The 21,033-nt window shown below is 46.4% G+C and overlaps 1 protein-coding gene across 2 annotated transcripts; it reads right to left on the bottom strand.

Annotated features, from left to right (window-relative positions):
* Positions 1–41: 41 nt before the first annotated feature.
* Positions 42–19,243, bottom strand: LARP6 (La ribonucleoprotein 6, translational regulator). 2 transcript variants are annotated; one of them, XM_033167485.1, is made up of 3 exons: positions 19,150–19,243; positions 2,289–2,484; positions 42–1,189 (listed from the first exon to the last, which is right to left on the bottom strand). In XM_033167485.1, the coding sequence occupies exons 2-3, from the start codon at positions 2,328–2,330 to the stop codon at positions 98–100; spliced, it is 1,134 nt and encodes a 377-aa protein (XP_033023376.1). In that variant the 5' UTR covers positions 2,331–2,484; positions 19,150–19,243; the 3' UTR covers positions 42–97. The 2 variants fall into 2 exon arrangements, with proteins under 2 accessions (XP_033023376.1, XP_033023375.1); XM_033167484.1 differs by lacking the exon at positions 19,150–19,243 and adding an exon at positions 5,605–5,739.
* Between the last annotated feature and the right edge of the window lie 1,790 nt (positions 19,244–21,033).

Genomic DNA, 21,033 nt, shown 5'->3' with positions numbered 1-21,033 from the left:
ATACAAAGCTACACAGATAGAAAATATTTTTTTTTAAAAAAAATGAAAATACTACAATGATGCAAGTCCTTGAGGAGGACAACACTGGAGTAGTCCATCAGTTTGATGCACCACACGAAGCTTCTTCATTCTTTGTGGGCCTATTCCTTTCGTGGCTGTTATAGAATCCCTTCGTACCATCAGGGCCCCTGGGCAGACGCAGGACGCCGACGGGTAACCCAACTGCATTCTGTATTTTTGGACTCTGCATTGGGCTGCCTACAGGACTTTTCTCTTGTGTCAGAGTCTGAGCTTGTCGCCGCCTCTGGACCCACGGGCTGCTGGAAGGAGTAACACTACTGTCCGAGGAATAATCCACGTATCTCCCTGATGTCTCAGGGCTGGTGCTCAGGCTAAGCCTTCCTTCTCCGGCAAGTGGGGACATCCTGGACACTTTGCGCAATGCAGAAGGGCTGCTCCAAGGGCTGGATCTTGGAGACACGTTTGGGCTAAGATGATTGTTCTGGTAGGCAGAAAGACTCAATTTGTTGGAAGAGTTGCTTCTGCGCCCAGACATTGGTGATGCTGGGTTGCTCTCAGGCTCGGAGGAGCTGTTGGCTGAAGATTCATCACCAATGAACTGAAGTTCTTCAACCCTCTTGTTCACTGAACGTGTTTTGCTGAGAGCTTTGCTGGAATCTTCTTCACGGTTCTTGTCTTTGAGGACCTTCTTTTTTGGAGGCTTCATTCCAATGAGGATAACCTTCATGGCAGTTTCGTTGTCCCGGATGCACATTGAGTCGTGAGCTTTGATAGCAGCATCTACCTCTTCAAACTCGATGATCGCACATTCTTTGGTTCCCACTTGGCTGTATCGGCTGCTGAATCTCTTGATATCTGGTGGAAGATCCCGACCAGGCTTGAGGATGCGAACCGACGAGATGACGCCAAACCTGACAAAGGCTTTGAGGAGATGCTCCATTATCTTCTCTTGAACACATCCATTCTCTTGCCCTCCATCTGGAGGATGGAGATCAGAAACCAAGCAGATGTCATAGACAAGCAGCATCTTGCTTGGGAGATTCTCACTAGGGAAGACGGGGACAGGAGTGTTACGACGGACCTTCCTATTGTCTTCGTTCAGCTCCAAAACATCAGAATATTTTAGGGCATAAGATGTGGTTCTCCAGTCACGGGTCAAGTGTTTTACCTGTAAGAGAAAGGTAGCTCATTGAGAAAAGGCAAAAACATTCCTCTTCTCCCAGGCCTTTGGCTACTTGAACTGTCCATGGTTTTTTAAACTGTTGGGGGGTATTGTTTTAGTTTTTTTCTATGTTACGTCTTTTGTGGTTTTAAAGTATATTGTAAATAGCCCTGTGATCCTCAAGTGAAGGGCACTATAGAAATTCAAACAAACAAACAAATAAATAAAACACCAGAATAGTATGACATACCCTTAAGTGAATGGGAGAAGCTTTCATTCACTTGTATAATTTGCCATTAGCCTGGGGCAAGTACTAACTGCCTGGCAAACCAAGTGACACAGGCACACACAAACGCACACACAAACGACCTACTTCAGGCTGCTGGAGGGAGCAGCAGGACACTCAGTGGCTCTGTGCTGGGCCAGCTGCATATCCTGCAAGACAGCCAGAACTGCATTAGATGACCCCTGGGGTCCCTTCCAACTCTATGATTCTATGACTGGCTCCTGCAGCTTTAGGCTGCCTGCATGGCCCATGTAGGGACCCAGGTGGCGCTGTGGGTTAAACCACAGAGTCTAGGGCTTGCTGATCAAAAGGTCGGCAGTTTGAATCCCTGCGACGGGGTGAGCTCCCGTTGCTCATTGCTCGGTCCCAGCTCCTGCCCACCTAGCAGTTCGAAAGCACGTCAAAGTGCAAGTAGATAAATAGGGACCACTCCAGCGGGAAGGTAAACGGCGTTTCCGTGCGCTGCTCTGGTTTGCCAGAAGCGGCTTTGTCATGCTAGCCACATGACCCAGAAGCTGTCTGCGGATAAACACCGGCTCCCTCGGCCTATAGAGCAAGATGAGCGCCGCAACCCCAGAGTCAGACACGACTGGACCTGATGGTCAGGGGTCCCTTTACCTTTACGGCCCATGTAACTGAAAGACAGCAAAGTTTTCTTATGGTGGAAATGCCCTCTGGTATCCAAGTTCTGGGCTGACACACAAGGGAAAAGGGACAGGAAGGGAAAACTAGATGCATACAGGAGCATAGCCTAAATGGACTCTGCTGGCCGCTCTGGTTGGAATCAACACTTTACAGCCACCATGCAACAAAGTTCACCTTTTTGAAAGATGTCAGGAGTTTGACACTGACGTATCCCATCTTGTTCCTCCGAACATGCTTCAGGAGAAAGGCATCTTTTTCAAGGTTTTCATCTGAGAAGTAATACTCAATCTGGGCCACCAGCTTCACAATCAGCTCCTGCTCTGGAGGTTTCCAGTTGTGGCCAAAGTCATCCCCGTCATTCTCACCACTGCTAGGAAGAGAGAGAAAAGAAGATGATGTTGATCAACACACCTTGATGTCTTATTACAATTTTACACCTGCATTTCTTCTTCTTCCAAGTGAAATATTGCTGCAAGGTGGAATCATTCTTGCAAGGCTAATTTCAGAAGAGAGTCCTTCTGACCTGCAGAAGCATTTCTTTTAATGGAATCAACTGATTAGGAAACTAAAATGATGGTTTCATGTGACACTTAACATGCAGCTATGCAACAGTGGTCTTACTATGATGTTTCCTCAGAATTAAGCCTTGTTCAAGCAATGTTCTGAGAAATGTTCATTATGAGTTTCCCATTTGTAGCTTCTATTTGCTGTTGCTTCCTGTTTAGTGTGACACTTTGGCTTTGCCTGTCAGTTCCTGGCTCTCCTGCAGGGAACTAGAAGTGACTGATTTTGTACTTCTAAACCTTTGTACTTTTAAAAGCCACAAGCGGAAGCTTCTAATTCAAAGGCAATGCTAGCACTGAAAAGCTTCAACGGCACTTTGCAATTCTACACCTGTTTGAGTGGCACTGTGACCATATTTTAAAATTAAAAGAAGAAAACAAGGCACCATAATTCAGGCCCAAAGGAAGAGAAAACAAAACCAGTGAAATGCAATAGGTTGCCAAGAATAAAGTCTGTAAGAATCAAGTATGTAGAACATGAATGAACAGTAGCAATTCTAGATGGCAACCAAAGTCTTATGAGATTGTCAGTTTTTACCGGGTTTAAATTTATATTATGATGCGGTCTGTTTTTTATGGTTAAAAGATTGGATTACTTTAGAAAATTTAGAATTATTAGACTTGGAGGGAATTGAAAATAAATTTGGATGGCACGCTTACATGGTGGAAGATAAATTAAAAGCCCATAAAGGATTCAATGCGCACATCATTAAAAGATCTCTGTTGAGGGTTTGGGACAAACATAAGAACCTCTTAGAGCCAAAAACACCTAAATGGCTGTCGCCTATTGAAATTATCACCGTAAAGAAGGTAAATATGGAAAGAAGCTGGGGGAAATATAATGATTTATTGGAAGAGAGAGAAGGGATACTTAAATTGAAGAAATATGAAGACATTAATCATCATCTAACAGGATGGATACAGTACCATCAGGTACATGGTAAGTTTAATAAGGATATGAGGCAAAAAGGCTTTTTAAACGAACCCTCTTTATTGGAAACACACCTACTAAAAAGCGATAATAAAATAATCTCTAAAATGTATAATGTTCTGCTCGAGTGGGAAGTTAAAGACGAAATGGTAAAAGAGACAATGATTAATTGGGCAATGGATTTAGGGAAGACTATACAGTTAAAATCGTGGGAAAAACTCTGGAAGGAAGGGTGGAGGTTCACAGCTTCAGAGGGAATAAAAGAAAACATGATCAAGATGTTTTACAAATGGTACCTTACACCTGTTAAAATCCATAAGATGTATAAAACCAAAGATAATTTATTTTGGAGATGTGGGAAAGAAACAGGGACGTTCATCCATATGTGGTGGCACTGTGGTAAAATTAAAAAATTCTGGACACAAATTTTTGAAGAAATTAAGAAGATTTTGAAATATAACATTAAAAGAAATCCGGAAGCCTTTTTAATAGGTATATTAGATGATGGAGTAAAAAAGGAAGGTGGAAATTTGTTTTTGTATGCAGTAGCGGCTGCAAGAATTTTGATTGCATCTTACTGGAAGACACAAGAAGTACCTAGTATACAGGAATGGCAAGAAAAATTATTTAGCTTCCTGGATTTGGCAAAATTAACAGAAGTGATAAGAGGTGGTAGTAATCAAAAATTTAATCAAAGATGGGAGAAATTTGGAATATATATGAAAAAACAGTGCCCGAATATAAAAACTTGGATCCATTTCTAACATTCTGTATTGGTAAAAAAGGGAAGGAAAGATAAAAAGTCGATAAATTCACATTAAATTTGGTTAAATGATGGGAAAACGCAGTAACGAGTAAATTAAGCAACCCGGGAGGAGGGCAGGCAGAAGCCTAAGTCAAGTTTACAACTAGGTATTATGATTTATGATTAATTTGGATTGGTTATGATTTATTTATTCAAGTAGTGAATATTGATATTTTATTAATAGATAGCATGAATGAATGAATATGTATGATTTGTTTTGTTCAATTTTCTTTTTGATGTATTATGGTTATGTGTGTGTGTGATGTTTGTTTTGTTGTGTATTGTTTTTAATGTATGAATGTTATAATTCTCAATAAAGATTTATTTTTAAAATTAAAAAAAGAGATTGTCCGTTTTCATTCATGTGTCCCAATATGACAGAGCAGGAAAGAAAGCATGTGAAATCCATGTATTAGAGGGAGAACTGGACATGATTGCCAGCCCTGGGAATGATGGCATACTGGTAATAATAATAAAATCTGTGCACTTTACAAGGTTGACAAGCTTGCTTGACTTACTGATGCCAGGCCCAGAAAAACACCTTTTCACTTTGCAGAAATCCAAAGCCAAGAAATGCTGAATCCTGCAACTAACCAATATGTAGAACAATTTAAGGCACCAATTACCAATCCAATATAAGAACAAAATAAGAGCGCTAGGACTGGATTAGACCACAGGCCCATCTGTTCTCACAGTCAACAAGCCTATCCCTTTGGAGAGCCCACAAGCAGGATTTAAGAGTACCAGCCCTCTCCCCTCTTGTACCCCTAAGCACTCCCAATACTGGAGGTGGCATACAGCCACCGTGGCTATTTTTGTTTTACTTAGTAAGGTTTATATACCTTTTAATCAACAAAAGTCTCTAAGTGCTTTACATAAAACAATATGAAATATTCCCAAGAAATACTGATAAAATCCCCAGATACATGGAAGTGTGGTTTTAAAACAGGAGGCATGTGGGTGTCTTTCCCCCATATATATACATGTATATATATAGAGGGGGGGGGGCGCTAAAAGTCAACCATTTAAAAACATATATATATGAGAATTACATGTTCCCCAAATATAAAAGTTTTTAAGCAGGTGTCAGAAACAGTACAGAGAAAGCCCCTTCCTAATATTAACAGCACCCACTGACAGCCTTCTCCATCACTACATCTTCTGGGAACAAAACCCACATGTTTTAGTCACCTCTCTCTAGTCCTCAAGGGTAGCAAAAACCACTTTGTTAAGTGATGGAATTATGCCAGGTCTTGATAAACGGATGGCACACCAGAGATATGATTCATCAAGTGCTGTTGTCTTACAAGTGTCACTTGGCCTGGGGAAAAAGAGAGCAAAGATGCTGAATACTGCTCTCCCCCACCCCCATTAAAAAATAGATGGTGTTTTTTCAAATATACCACACTGAAGAGTGCAATATACTCTTGTGCCTCAGCAGCTTTGGAGAGGCAAAGGACAAAGGATTAGCCTTGACGCGTGCCTGTGTTTGGTTTGTCTGGTGACTCACAGGCAGATGAGTCACAATCTAATGTGAAAACAAAACAAAATAAAAAATTCCTTCCAGTAGCATGTGGTTGCTTTTCTGGCTCCTTGATTATTATTTTTTTGATTATTATTATTATTATTATTATTATTGCATTCGCCTTCTCCATAATTTTGCATCCCTCCTCTTCCCTTACCACCCCCCACTGGATATTTCAAATGCAGATTGCTAGGCTCTGTGGAGTCATTGGGGGTTCTCCTTCTCCACCTGCCCCACTGCTCACATACACATATGGATTCAGTAGCACATGCATTCCTGCCATTTCAAAAGGGAGGCTCCATCTGCCACACTGGGTAGAAGCAGAATACAGAGGTGCTTGGGTTGCCTGAGCCCTTGTGTCCCAGCTCTATCATGGAGATCTTCTGAAGGAGGAGGAGGAGAAGGAGGAGGAGGAGGAGGAAGAAGAAGAAGAAGAAGAAGAAGAAGAAGAAGAAGAAGAAGAAGAAGAAGAAGAAGAAGAAGAGGAGGAGGAGGAGGAGGAGGAAGAAGAAGAAGAAGAAGAAGAAGAAGAAGAAGAAGAAGAAGAAGAAGAAGAAGAAGAAGAAGAAGAAGAAGAGGAGGAGGAGGAGGAGGAGGAGGAGGAGTTTGGATTTGATATTCCACTTTATCACTACCCGAAGGAGTCTCAAAGCGGCTAACATTCTCCTTTCCCTTCCTCCCCCACAACAAATACTCTGTGAGGTGAGTGGGGCTGAGAAACTTCAAAGAAGTGTGACTAGCCCAAGGTCACCCAGTAGCTGCATATGGAGGAGTGGAGACGCGAACCCGGTTCCCCAGATTACGAGTCTACCACTCTTAACCACTACACCACACTGGCTGTCTTTAGTTAGTTGTCCCCTATGTTAGAGAGGCCCAGCTGGCTTCAACTAGAAGCTGGGCATTTAGTGGCACTGGTCCCTTCCAATGGAGATTCAGCACAGGAATCCTCGCTTTTGATTTTCAGGTGTTTCTCAAAGGATTTGTGCCTTCATTTTTTTTTTTTTTTTGCCCAAGTGTAGTACTTTACATTTCTCCCTGTCAAAATTTATCTTGTTTGCTTTGGCCCAGTTCTCTAATCTGTTAAGGTCATTTTGAAGTGTGATCCTGTCCTCTGGGGTATTAGCCACCCCTCCCAATTTGGTGTCATCTGCAAACTTGATCAGGATGCCCTCAAGCCCATCATCCAAGTCATTGATAAATCTTAAATCAGTTAAAAGTTCTTTAGATAGCCACCCTGGCTTCTTTAGGCACCTTCCATGTTTTCGTCTCATTGGTACTGCTTGAAGTTGTGCTTTTAATATCTCCCTTTTAACAAACTCCCATCCATCATGAACTCCCTTCCCTTTTAGTCTTACTGACCATGGGATCACACCCAGTGTTTCCCTAAGTTTTCTGAAGTTGGCTTTCTCAAAGTCTAAAATTTGAGTCCTTTACCTTAGATAGAGATATAGATATAGATATAGATATAGATATATAGGTGTTGTTGTTTTATAGTTTGCTGATTATTCACTAATTTCTGATTGTAATTTAGCTAATCAGTATCAGTATCAAAACCTTTATTGGCATCACTTACAAACATTCAAAATAAATAGGCCAGTATGATCTCATCACCATATCATTAGTACAGTCACTTGCCAAAGGGAAGAGAAGGCCAGCAATCTATTTCACCTCTGTGGGTCTCCAACAAGGGCGGGTCCTGTAATGTACTTTGGCGGCAAAAGATCAAATAGAGGAACTTAGCTACTGTCCTGGTGAGCTTCTGGTCTCTCCCCTGTAATAGGAAGCATATAACCTCTGTCTCTGGTTTCCATTTTGGGACACATAGTTGATCTAGGAATTGTTGGTGGAGATCATCATATATTTTGCATTTGAGGACTATGTGATCTAGAGTTTACACCAGGTGGGCATCACATGGGCATATCCTATCTCCTTCTGCCGTCCTCGCGAACCTACCCCAGAGGAGGTTAGAGGGATTAGAATTGAACCTAGCCAGCAAAAAAGCCCTTCTTTCTTGCAGGTTTTAAACAAAAATTGTAGATAATTGGGATTAGATTCCTGCGCCCAAGAGAGTCGAAAATAAAGAAGGGGACATGTTTTTTTCCAAAGCTAAAATTAGTTCCTCTAACCTAGTTTTTAACATGGTTTTGGTGATTGTGAAAGCCATGGCACCTAGGAGATCTTCTGAAAACCCAAGTTGCTGTATCTTTGAGCAAAACAGTTGTAACCCTGGGGAAAGGGAAGGAGTCTGACAGAACTTTGCTAAGTAAAGTGTCTTTATCTGCTGAAAAGCAAATGTTTAGCCAGCATAAAAGAAAACTCATCCAGGCAACTGTCTCTAGCTTATGTTGGCCTCCCTCTAGACACAAGGCTGCGTACGGTACACAGCATGGGACAGCGAAAATCTTAAATAGAAAGGCTGCCTGCACTCGCTCCACTGACTGGATTGGAATTCCATTCTGGCTTTAGCATTAAGAAACTTGAGGGCAGAAGGGATGTGTTGGTTACCTCTTGTTACAAATAAGCGCGTTATGGCCTGCATAGACAGCTTGCTGGCATTTACCGCCGCTGCACAATGCGAAGACCACCGGAGCCTGTAATGGAAAGTGATCCCCAGATAGTTGAATTCGGGTACCTGCTGGATGTGTTTCCCACAAAAACCCAACCATAGCTCTTACGAGAGTTCCCGAAAACCATTATTTTGCTTTTATCAAAGTTCATGCTCATTTTCATTCTAGACAAATAGTTGATACAGGCATTTAGCAAACGCTTTAAGACAATACTTGTCCGTGAGAGCAGAATCATGTCATCTGCATATAGGAGGATGGGGATTTTTGATGCATTGAGTTTTGGGCTGTGGGCATCCACCAGTTTTAATAATGGGGCAAGATCATTTAAGGAAAGGTTAAAAAGAGAGGGCGTGAGTACACAGCCCTGTTTCACGCCTCGATTTATAACAACAGAGTCTGACACCTCATCCCCTGGGATTATTCTTATACAACAGGTGTTACTTGAGTAGAGCTTTTTAATCAAGAAAAGTAACCTAGGATCTAGGCCCAGTGATTCCAGTTTGGACCACAACAGCCCCCTATTGACTGAATCAAAAGCTGCCTTAAGAGCTAAAAAGGCCACATATAAGCCTTCTTTATGGTGCTGCGTATACTTGGCGGCTAGATGGGATAACACTATACAGTTACGTAAGGTGGATTTCCCTGGCCTAAACCCTGCCTGCTCTGGACCTATGATGTTATTTGCATCAAGCGACATGGTTAATTTGGATAATAGATGTTTTCCATAAAATTTCCCAATATTTGACAATAGACTTATTGGTCAATAGTTGGATGGCAGCTTTTTGTCCCCCTTTTTGAAGATTGGAATAATTATAGATTTCTGCCCTGAGTTAGGAATAATTCCAGTACTATCCACCATAGTGAATAGTTCTGCTAGAATCGGGGGCCACCAGTCTGGCTTGGCTTTGATTAGTTCAGACGGGACGGCGTCAGGGCTGCGGCTTTGCCTAGTTTCATCTGAGAAATTAATTTTTCAACCAGTGATGGAGACAGGAGGCCACTCAATCAGGGTCGAAGAGGGGGCAAGATCTTGGCTGTCTGATGGAATATAATCGTCACAGAAGATCGTCTTAAAATGCTCTACCCATGACATAGATGGAATCAATGTCAGTTGATGATCTTGGGTCTGTGGGGGGTCTGCAATAACCTTCCAAAAGTTCTTATGATCATTGGTAAGAATGGCTGAAAGCAACGAATCCCAACAAGCCTGGTTGTATCTTCGTAGCTGTCAACCCTCCCGTTCCCCCCAGAAAACTCCCTATCTCAACGCATTTCCCGCTGCTGCCCCGGATCGCTGATAAACCCGTGTATATCCCAGTTTTCAAAAGGACTGTTTTCTGCCCGGCTCACAAGTCACGGGCCGTCAAGGGTTAAAGGCCACAGCAAAGAAATCCCGCCTCTTGCCTTTAAGGATTGGATGCTGCAAGCCAGGGGAGCAGAACAACAACAACAACAAAAAACACTCAGCTGCCACTCTCTGGTCCCTCCCAGAGCTCCTTTGCAATGCCCCACTGGAGCTTTGAATCGGCTGGTTTGGGTTGCTTGGAAATGTTGCCGGTGTAAACATGCTTAGCCAAGAAGAAGCCTGGGGAAATCCAAGGTGGGCTGGAGGAACTGATGGAGCATGTCATCGAGTAGCTCAGTTCACCTGCAACTCTGCTCATTTGCTGGGTCAGACTCAGTGAGAAGAATCCCCTTTCATATTCAGGATGAGACAATCAGATTTTCCTATCACTGGGTGAACAAGGCATCCCTCGTTTTAGAAGAACCTAAGAAGAGCTGGCTGGATTTGGCCAAAGCTCAGGTGCGGGGGGGGGGGGTTTAGCAAGCAGGGTTTAAGCACAAGAGCAGCTCCTCCCCCCACCTGCAACCCCCTGCAGCGTGCAGGATCCCACCCAGGCAGGATGCCGTGGAGTTGGAGAAGGTTCAGAAATGAGGGCAATGGGGATGGAGCAACTCCCCGAGGAAGAAAGGGGGCAGTGGTTGGAGGTGTTTAGTTTGCAGGAAAGGTGAGCAAAAGGGGAGGTAACAGAATCATGGAATTGTAGAGCTCAAAGGGACCACCAGGGTCATCTAGTCCAACCCCCTGCGATGCAGGAATCTCAAACCCATGACCCTGAGATTAAGAGCTCCAAGCTCTACCAACTGAGCTATCACCAAGGAAGTTCGTAAAATGTTGCCTGGCAAGGAGGAAGCGGATAGAGAGAAGTTTTTCTCCATCCCTCATAACACGAGAAACTCCTGGGCATCCCTGGAAGCTGGAAGATTCAGGATAGATAGAAGGAAGCACAGAGTTAAACCGTGGAACTCCCTCCCACAGGAGGCAGGGATGGCCACCAACCTAGATGGTATTAAAAGAGGATGAGACAAGTTCCAGGGGTTACATTGCAGGGGGTTGGACTAGATGACCCTGGAGGGCCCTTCTAACTCCACCATTCTGTGATTCATGGAGGAGGAGGAGGAGGAGGAAGAGGAGGAGGCTAACCTTGGCTGTTAGCCACAAGGGCCAGGCTCCTGCTTATGAATAGCAGCTGCTGAAAGCTCTTGGGCTCGGATCCTGCTTGTGGGCTCCACTTTGGGGCAGAGAATCCTAGAATGGGAGAGTTGGAAGGGACCCCCAAGAGCCATCTAGTCCAACCCCTACCATGCAGGAATTGGTGACCATTGGGGGAACAGGATGTTGGGCCAGATGGACCACTGGCTTAATGGTTCTCCCATTCATATGCATCTCTAACCACTTGGAAAACACTTCAAGGTGCAGAGGGGGACGGGACGGGACACAACAGCCCAGAAAAGGCACATTCAGGTCAAGACACCCCTTCATTCTCTCTCCAACTTGGGTCTCCAAGATGGACAGGTGAGGGTGCGCTGATCCCTTATTTTCAAATCCGAAACTTGACAGTTATGTTGTATCTTATCTGGCTGAGCTGGATAGTTTCCCTAAGTTCCCTGATTCTAGCGAAGTATATATCAGGCAATCGGGAGCTGCCTGCCTCTCTAAACTCTCTGTAGATTCTCCTAACCTCCACTTTAATGTCTTTGATTTCATTATCCGTCCACTCACCAGACCCCGTTTTCTTAGGTGGCCTGTGCGGATGTGAATGGGGCAATTCAGTTATTAAGGTGTCCATGAGTTCCTCAAACCAAGTGACTCTGGTTACTGGGGAGGGTTCACCATTCCCTACTGAGATCAAATGAGTCACACAATCAGAATACACCAAGGTTTGAAAAAACGATAGTGTATGCTCGTTAATTCGGATCCTTGTATACTGAGGACGTGGTTCCTGGGGGCGGGTGGCTTGATTATATGTTCTTGCACTCTTGATGGGAATGCAAGTTTACATTGGAGGGGGGAGATGGTCACTTAGCATAGGATCACCTATGTGGAACTCAGCCATGTGGGGAAGCAATTTAGTGGGGACCAGAATATAGTCCACCACACTATTTCCTTGTGGGGGAAGGAAGGTAAAGTTCCCAGAGCCTTCCCAATCTGGCAGCCCATTAAGCCACACCACAGCCCTGGTGGTAGTCAGCTTGGTGAGCCTTAAGCCTGCCAGGTTGATTTCTAAATCCCGTGATTCTCGTTCCCATAAGCAGAAGTCTGGAAGAACAGTAGAGTCAGTCCAAGATCTCCCAAGCTTTTGTATATACTTCCCGCTCTTGACCTAGGCGCGCATTAAAATCCCCTGTCAGGACGATGGGTAAATCGGGGCAGATAGTGTCCAGATTCTCGAGCACATGTGCGAGGAGATCCCATTGATGGCATTGATGGTTCTTGGCTGGGACAGTGGAGGTGGGAGGAATATACACATTAACCAGTAACATGTTCTGGGTCTCCAGCTCTATCTTTGATGCTAAAAGTTTGCAATTTTCATTAGCCGGGAGAATGTGTTCACATTTTATATGGGGAGCCACCAGGGTTAGCAAGCCACCCAAGGGCCTGCCTTTCTTGTGGAGTTTAGCTAATGTGAACCACTCTGGGACCTTAGAGTGAAGGGTGGGTAAGAAATACCAAAAATAAAATAAGTAAACGAAATCCCATTAGCGTCCAGGTTCACAAAGTTACCACAATGGTACCCAAGCCTAGTTTCTACACACATGCAACATACATCAGTATAGCTTATTTACTGAATTAAGCAGAATTCAGGATAGAAAATGTTGCGTGTAGTTTCCTGCAGGCACTAAGGTGGTCATGGGGTGGTGAGGTTGATGGGGCATCCAATCTCACCTTGTTAGCGTGCTATTTTTGCAATTGCCAGAAATGAGGAAGGATATACAGGGTATATGCGTACGGAGAGTCTAAGACTGGCCATAATCTCCTTAGTAAACTCCTGAAAAACTCTTTGTTCTGAGTCATACTTTCCAACAAGGAGATGGCACTGCTTCAGGTCAACCCTCTGCATGTCTACTCAGAAGTAAGCCCCTTGCAGTCCAAGTGCATCAAGGACTTACACCCAGCAAGGGAACACTGTCACAGGGGGACAGCAGCTACTTCTTACAAATGCAGAGAGCTGTCTGCAAGTCAGCATAGTGTAGTAAAAAGCCACTGTTAAAAAGTGAAATTCCTCTGCTGGTGTCTGCATTGCGCAGGGGTCGTGTTTAGGGTTTTTTGTTGATATAAAATTTTTGTATGTGTAAATTGTTGAATTTGTTTGTGTATTTTGTTGATGTTTTATTTATTCCTTATGACTACTTTTGTTATGTTGTAATTACGTATATTTTTCATGTTGTAAGCCACCTTGAGCATGGTTTGAACTATGGAAATACAAATAAAATTTTGTATATATGTATGCATTGCAGAGCTGGGCTGGGCAATGTATGTGACCCGCCCCATGTTGGTGGACTCTGACTCCCATCAGCTCCAGTCTCCATAGCCAGAGGTGGGGGGGGCGTCACTGGAGTCCGGCAGGTTCCTGGAAGACCCCAGGCTCCTCATCTCTGACTCTTGCACTGCTCCTTATTTATGCCTGCATTCACTGGAGGGAGGGGAAACATTTACACCCTTGTCTTTTCATTAAAATGGTCAGGGCCACTTACAGAAATATGCAAGAATAAACCAAAAGATAAAAGATATCAGGAGACAGAGGGAGAACCCCCTCCCCAAAGAAGCCCCAGGATATTCAATACTGTACATCAGCAGTGAGGCAAGTCAAATGTCTGCCAGTGGAGGATGGTTCATGAGGGCAAAGGGAGCCCTGCCAATCTTCAGTCTGCACACAGCCAGCCCCCCACTTCCCCACCTGCCTTTCTCCTCCCTTACAATCACCCACAGTAGTGGCCCCCCTGCCTTCCACGCTTCCAGGCTCAAGGGACACCAGCCAGGGCCGATTCCCCTCCCAAAGGGAAGAGCTTTTGCAAGCCAATAGACAGTCATCAGGGAGAGGCAAGGAGGGACTCCCTTGGGTGGGACAGCCACTGTGTGGAGGCTCCTCTTTATTTTCTAGTCAAACATGATTTGGATGCTGGTGGGACAAGAATGAGAGAGACCCTTTCTTCTGGCACACCCTCGCAACAATTCGGTAGCCTACCAGAAAGTTTTTCAGGTCACACACACCATTTTGATTTGGGTTACAGTTTTCAGTTACTTCTATGCTGAGCCATGTTAGCAAGTCCAGGTGGGTCTTCTGGATGTGCTTCCTACTTACTGGGCAAAAGCTATTCTGCTTCAGACAGAGAGTCCTGGTTACTGGCTGGGGTAAACATTATCCAGAGTTCATTTAGATCTCTCCCTGCCTTGAAACCTATTATAAAGTCAAGTGAAAACAGTAGTAAGTGAAGAAGGGAGAGACAGGCACAGAATGCTACAGAGCTACTATTCTACACCACTGCTATGGGGGATGTCCAGCACCAGCTCATTAAGACAGCGGCAATCCAAGATTATGCCTAGGATCTTCCAGATCCATTTATTTCTAGGTGACTCCTTCCTGCCAGTCAGTAGTGCGTCACAGTCCAGAGGGAGACTTCAGCAAGCCAATCACACTAATTAACAGCAGCTTCCTAGCAGGCCATCCTGCCCTATTTCACTAATCTCTGAGTGATGCAGCCACCCTAATCTTTTTTCCTCCACCACAAAAACAACCACCTGCCCACTGCTCCAGAGTCTTGATGGAAACAGGTGCCGAGCAAGTCATTTGTTCATATGCATGCCTGAATGCATGCACAAGACTGCAACACACACACATACATCCAGCACAGACAAAACACCCCCATTCTCCAAGTGTCATTTGGAGAAAGCAAACACTCTCTGAAAGTCATAGCCACATTGATGTGAGTTACAGTTAAAGAACCCATGGTCTGAAGTGGATTTGTAAAGTGTAGTCTGGTGCAATCTCCAGTTAAAGGGTGTGGAAGGTGACAGGTCTTGGAGTCCCCAGTGGTGCACTTAGGTAATTTTAGACTTTGGACTTAATGGTTTCCGTCTCTCCCCCCCCCCCACTTCAAAATGTGCTAAGCTGGTCCTACTGCCCTTGGGAATCCTCCTGCTCATTTGGACAGTTGGGGCCCTGTGCATCTGCCCCAAAGTCCTGCCCTGACACCACTGCCCATCCCTCTCTTGCACAGGAGAATCATAAATTCACTTCTCAATATTAATGTCCCTGAACTGAATTTGCAATAGAATTAGAATTCATTGTGTCTGCTGTTTGTTATGTACTTTAGATCACCTTGTTATGACACAATTTCCCTAAATCTAGGTCTTTCCTTTCTTGATTCATTCATTCATCTTACAATATTTCTTCCATAACATTTCATCAAGGAAGCTACTTTCTCTTAGGAAAAGGTTTCGGTGTTCACTGTTCCAAGCTATGATGCTGGCTATTAGCTTAGATAGCTTTAAAAGTGAATCAGGCAAATTCAGGGAGGAGTGGAATCTGCACATGATCTAGCAAGGGAAGATAAAGTGCTAGGAAGTAACAGAGGGGTTCACTCTGGGGCCTGATTATGGGCTTCCTAGAGGCACCATGGTAAGCAGGACGCTGGGCTAGACTAGATGGGCCATGGGTCTGGTCCAGAGGGGTTCCTGGAAACAAAGCCTTACGAGGAATGGTTGCAAGAGCTGGGTATATCTAACCTGGAGAAGAGAACATTAAGGGTACAGAGGATAAGCTGACTTCAAACATCTGAATGGTTGTTATATAGACAATACAAATATGTTCAGTGGATGGGAAAGGCAGGGAACCAAATCTGGGCTGAACTTGAGGGACAGCATCTCAGTGGTGATGTTTGACAATGGGGCAAACTCCCTTCACTGGAGGTATTTAAGAAGAGGCCAGAGGTCCATCTGTCAGGGAGGCTGTAACTGTGGATCCTGCACTGAGCACCTCCAAGGTCCCCCCTTTCACATTCTTCATGAAAGCACAAGCTTTATGGGTGGTGGAGACCCATTTGGGACATCCTTAGCTAGCGGCATTAACCGCTCCTCCCCCTGCTTGAAGGACAACATCTGTAATAAGGCTGGGGAAGGTGCAACCCTCCAGATGTTGCTGGATTCCAACTCCCCTCACGGAGAGTTCAAGCCCCGCACCACCTAGAGGGGCCACCGGCTCCCCACCCCTAACTTGTAAGCGCTTCCGAAGGTGGCTGCTTACACCCTCCGAGCGCACCGGGGAGGCTTCCTCGAACACAGCCAGACGGATTTAGAGGGATGGAAAAGTAACGGAGGTCACCTCCTTCTGCTCATCCTCTCATCCTCGGGGGCATCAGATTATATGCGCTCAGCTGGCGCAGCACAGCGCTCTCGCTCTCTCTCGCCCCCCCCCCCCAAGCCAGTGCCAGGTCAGCAGGAGATCCCTTCCACTCCCCTGGGGGTGGGGTAGGGGGAAACCTCGTCTCCCAGGCTCCCTGCCAAAGGCGACTTTGCAGCATCGCATGGGCTAGATCGGACCGGAGGAGGAGGAGGAAACGACGAGGGCCGCTTGGTGCAACATCCGGCTCCAGTTGCATCCAGCTTCCTGCAGGATTTGGGAGCCTCTTCGGTCGCGTCACGCGGTGCCTGCGTCAGCTACTGCGATAGGATCCCCTTGAGGATGCAGGGGATACGCCTGCACCTTGCGGGGGGGGTGGAGAAGCTAGCCCACGTGCCCCTTGGCAGGGTACCCTCTTCGTTGTTTATGGAAGGGGGTGTGTTTTAACAGCATCTATAGCAGGAGATAATATGGAGCAATAGCAAAACATCATGCAAAGGGGGGCAAGGGAAGGCGGGCCTGACGGGGGTTGCGCGGGGAGGAGGATGTTATTCTCACTTCCAGATGCTGCAACACTCTGAGGCTGCGCACACATGGCCTGCTTAAAACGCGAGGTCGTTCTTTTCTTCAATTCTTATCAAAGCTGCTTTGGAAAGGAAACACATCAAAGCAGAATATTTCGTAAGAAACACCAGGATGGATAAGGATTGTGGGGAATGCTACGTGCGCACTGCTTCCCAAACTGCATGCAGAGTCAACGGGACTGTGGATCCGGCGCTCTGCCCACCAACTCTGACAATTGGCCAGGCTGAGTGGGATGTCAATGGGAGTGGGAATCCCGCAACATCTCGACCGTCATGGATTCCCCATCCCTGACAGAACGGGTTCTGAACTAAGGGCTGTGATTCTGTTCCTTCCTTGGTGAAGGAAGGCAGGTGGCAGCAGTTTTCCCAATATGAACAGTTCCAGTGTTGGCTGAACACTTTTTTTCTGCACAGCAGAGGGAAGGGAATGTTGGCAGTTCCCAGACTCTGCAATTAGAGAGGGGAAAATGAGGGGACAGGACAGGAGGAATTGGGGTAGAAACGTTTTCACGGAAGGGGCGCCCCCATGCCCAAAGGGCAACTATAAGGAGGATTGGGTTTTGGGTTTTTATGGAACTCACATCTTCGCATATCCAAACTGGATGTGACACCAAATGCATCTTTAGCAATCATGGTGGAGTTTGTCGGAGAAGGTCCATAGCTCAGTGGCAGAACCCATGCTCTCCATGCAGGAGGTCTCAGGCTGAAGCCTATAAGTAAGGAGCTAGGGGCACTGAATGATGGTCTGACTTGGTTTAATAAAAACAAAATAAAAAAATCCCTCCAGTAGCACCTTAGAGACCAACTAAGTTTATTCTTGGTATGAGCTTTCCTGTGCATCCACACTTCTTCAGATACACTGAAACAGAAGAAGAAGTGTGCATGCACACGGAAGCTCATACCAAGAACAAACTTAGTTGGTCTCTAAGGTGCCACTGGAAGGAATTTTTTTATTTTTTATTTTTTGACTATGGCAGACCAACACGGCTTCCTACCTGTAATTGGTTTAATAAGACAGTTTCCTATGGTCATGGATGGATAGATAGATAGATAGATAGATAGATAGATAGATAGATAGATAGATAGTAGCAGCCGCAGGTGAGCAGATTTTGACACTTCGAGTTGTGGGAAGGGGAGGAAAGACTTAGCCCCCCCCCCTTGATATTCTGTGGACCTGATGGAGTACCGCGCGCGCTCGCACACACGCTCACCACCATTTAAAAAAAAGAATCCTGATATCACTCAGCATCGCATCTCCTTTGTTCCACAGATACCAAAAGCAGAAATGTCTTCTTTGTGCATTGAATTAGTGCTAGTTACTGTGTGGATGGAATAAGAGCTGAAGTGCATTATAGCAAATGCAGTCACAGACACACGGCCGCGCGTGCCTAAAAGGGTGACTGCTCACATAAGCTGGTCACTCTGAGCTGGAGGCAAACTGCCTCCTTGTAGCTAACACAGGTTAGCCAGCGGTTCCACCGATTCCCTCGCCTGCTCTCCGGGACGAGCTCCCCTCCATCATAGATGGAAACCGCTGAACTTCCTATGGAAGCCCTGCTCGTGGAAAATAAACTTCTTTCTCTCTTTGCCCCCTCTCCCACTTTCTGTAGAGGAGAGTTTGGGACTTTCCCTTGCCATTGGGCTTTTTCTTTTTCTTTTGCAACAGCCCAGCAAAACGGCTGACATCTCTCCATTCCCCAAATGCAGAAATCCTAGACTTTTGGAATTCAATGAATCTTTGAGTCAATCGAGTCCTACCTCCCCAACAGGAGCAGGAGATTTCGCTGGTGGATTGTGACCCTTGTTCATTATTGCGGACTAATAGCGCCGTTTGGATCATCCACCAAATACCGCGAGTCAAGCCTTGCTAAACGACTGCACAAAAGAAGAAAAGAGCTGCGCTGCTCTAGCCCAACGAACACCCACCTCTCTGCCCGGGGCCTGGAGGGGGAAAGACTGGGAGAATGTTTATGAGCGGAGTCCCGAATGGGGCCACAGGTCACTCGCTCTGCATTTGTAAAGTATCAGCCTTGAAGCGAGGCAGCCAGCTTTGGAGCTCCCTGACTGCCAAGTGACACCCGGCGGGCGCCTTCACGGGGACCTTTTCAGCACCGGGACTCGCAACTCAATTCCAACCAACCACGCTTAATTCGGAGTAAACTCAAGCCAACACAGTCAGCGCAGCCTTCCCCCAGGGCCCCCGGCCGGCGGGACCAAGTTATTTCGCCAGCCCAGAAGAGGGAGATGGAAGCCCGCTGCTTTTTCTGGGATGGCGAAGGGCGCCGAGGAAGCGAGCCGCGCGGCTAGGCGAGGCCGCCAGGGAGTCCGGTTTCGCCCCGGGGCAAGCGGGGCTCCCCCGGCGGGCGCCCCTTCCCTACCTGGACCTCCCGCCGCCGCTGCACCGCCCGACATCGTCTTCGCTGCAGCTGCCGCTGCCCAACGGCTCGAGGCGCAGGCGCGCGGGGCGCCCCTCCTGCTCGTCGTCGTCACCGTCGAGCTGGGCATCGGGCGCCGCGGCGACGCGGATCTCCACGGGTCCGGCGACCCCGGCCAGCTCGCCGCCCTCGCCCGTCTCCGCCATGCCGCGCCGCAGCCTCCGCCTGCCGTGGCCACCGCGGCACGAAGCGGCAGGCTGAGCCGGGAGGCGCCGCGTCCAGCCCCCGCCTCTTCCCCGCAGGAGGAGCCGCCCTCCAGCCGCTGCCCGCCTCCTCCAGCCCCGCAAAGCCGGGCGCGTCGCCGGCAGCAGCGCCGTTCCAGGGAGCCGCGTGGGATCGGGCTGCACGAGGTCAATGGGGCAGCAGCAGCCCCGAGGTCGTCCCGCTGGGCTGCCCTGGCTGATCGAGCGAGTGCATGGATGGCAGTCCAAAGAGCTGGAGGGGGCGCCCACGGTTCTCCCCGCTCCTCGTGTTTAATCCCCACAACAACCCTGCGGGGCAGGTTCAGCCGAGAAGCAGGGACTGGAGCAAGGTCACTCACTCAGCTTCAGAGCCAAGAGGAGAGGTGACTCCTGGTGTCTCTCACCTCTGAGTCCGACACTCTAACCACCACACCACACCGGGCTGACCAGGGGTGGAAATAGCAATGGTGGTTCTCTAGGGCCAGGCAGATGACCAGGGCCCCACAATTCAGCCCCTCCAAACCCCACCTGTCTCCTTTATAGTCAGCTGGTCTATCTTAAGCATTAAGCAAGTCTCAGGAACCTATTCCAGTTGTCTCAGGGCGTCAACCAGCACACAGATAGCTGTGATCTGGTTGACATAGTGTGCTTGGACTTTCAATAAGCTTTCACTGATGAGTAAGGTTAGTAGTAATCATGGAATAAGAGGAGAGGTCCTCTTGCAGATCAGGAATTGGCTAAGAAGCTGGAGGCAGGAATAGTTTGTCAGATATTGGAATGGAGAGAGAGTGTTGGGGTGAGCAGTGAGGTGGCCAAGTCTTCAATACAGTGTACTGTACTAAAATGTTTAGGTTGAAACAAAAAGATATTGTGAAGAACTCCAAAGTGATCTATCCTAACGGAGTGAAAGGGCAGTAAAATGGTGATGTGATTCAATCTAAACCAGTGTCAAGTGATAACATATTGGGGCAAACCCCCTCAATTTCATATAAATGCTCATAGGATCTGAACTGGCAGTAGCTGACAGGAATGAGCCCTTGGGGTCATAGTGGACAACTGAAGATGTTGACCTAGTGTGCAGCAGCTGTGAGAAAGGCAAATTCCATGCTATCATAGGAAAGGAACTGAAAATGCAACTGCTGATGTAATGCTGTTACACAAGTTGATTGTAAGGCCGCATTTGGATAATGTAGAGCTGGCAAACTTGGTTTAGAAAAGGGCAGTGAAAATGATCAAGTGGGACATTTTTGTTCAGAGAAAAGACAAGAAAAAGGTGACATGATAAAAGTTTATAAAATTATGTGATGGTATGCTTTTGAACTGCTAAGTTGGCAGGAGCTGGGACAAAGCTGCAGGAGCTCATCCCATACTGTGGATTTGAATTGCTGACCTTAGGATCATCAAGCTCAAGAGGCTCGGTGGTTTTGATGACTTGGAAAGCTGTCTGCAGACAAACGCCGGAGTTGAGTGCTGTACCCCAAAGTCGAATTTGACTAGACTCAACTGTCCAGGGGTTCTTTACCTTTACCTACAACTTGTGGACTTCCAATTAAGTTGAATTTTTAAAGATTCAGGACTGATAAAAGATTTTCATACTTTTTCATGTAGTGCATATTTAAACTATGGAACTACCTCCCACAAAAGG

This window comes from Lacerta agilis, chromosome 13 (genome assembly GCF_009819535.1).
Source record: "Lacerta agilis isolate rLacAgi1 chromosome 13, rLacAgi1.pri, whole genome shotgun sequence".
In the NCBI taxonomy this organism is placed as follows: Eukaryota; Metazoa; Chordata; class Lepidosauria; order Squamata; family Lacertidae; genus Lacerta; species Lacerta agilis.
This window is presented reverse-complemented; position numbering and strand designations above follow the sequence as displayed.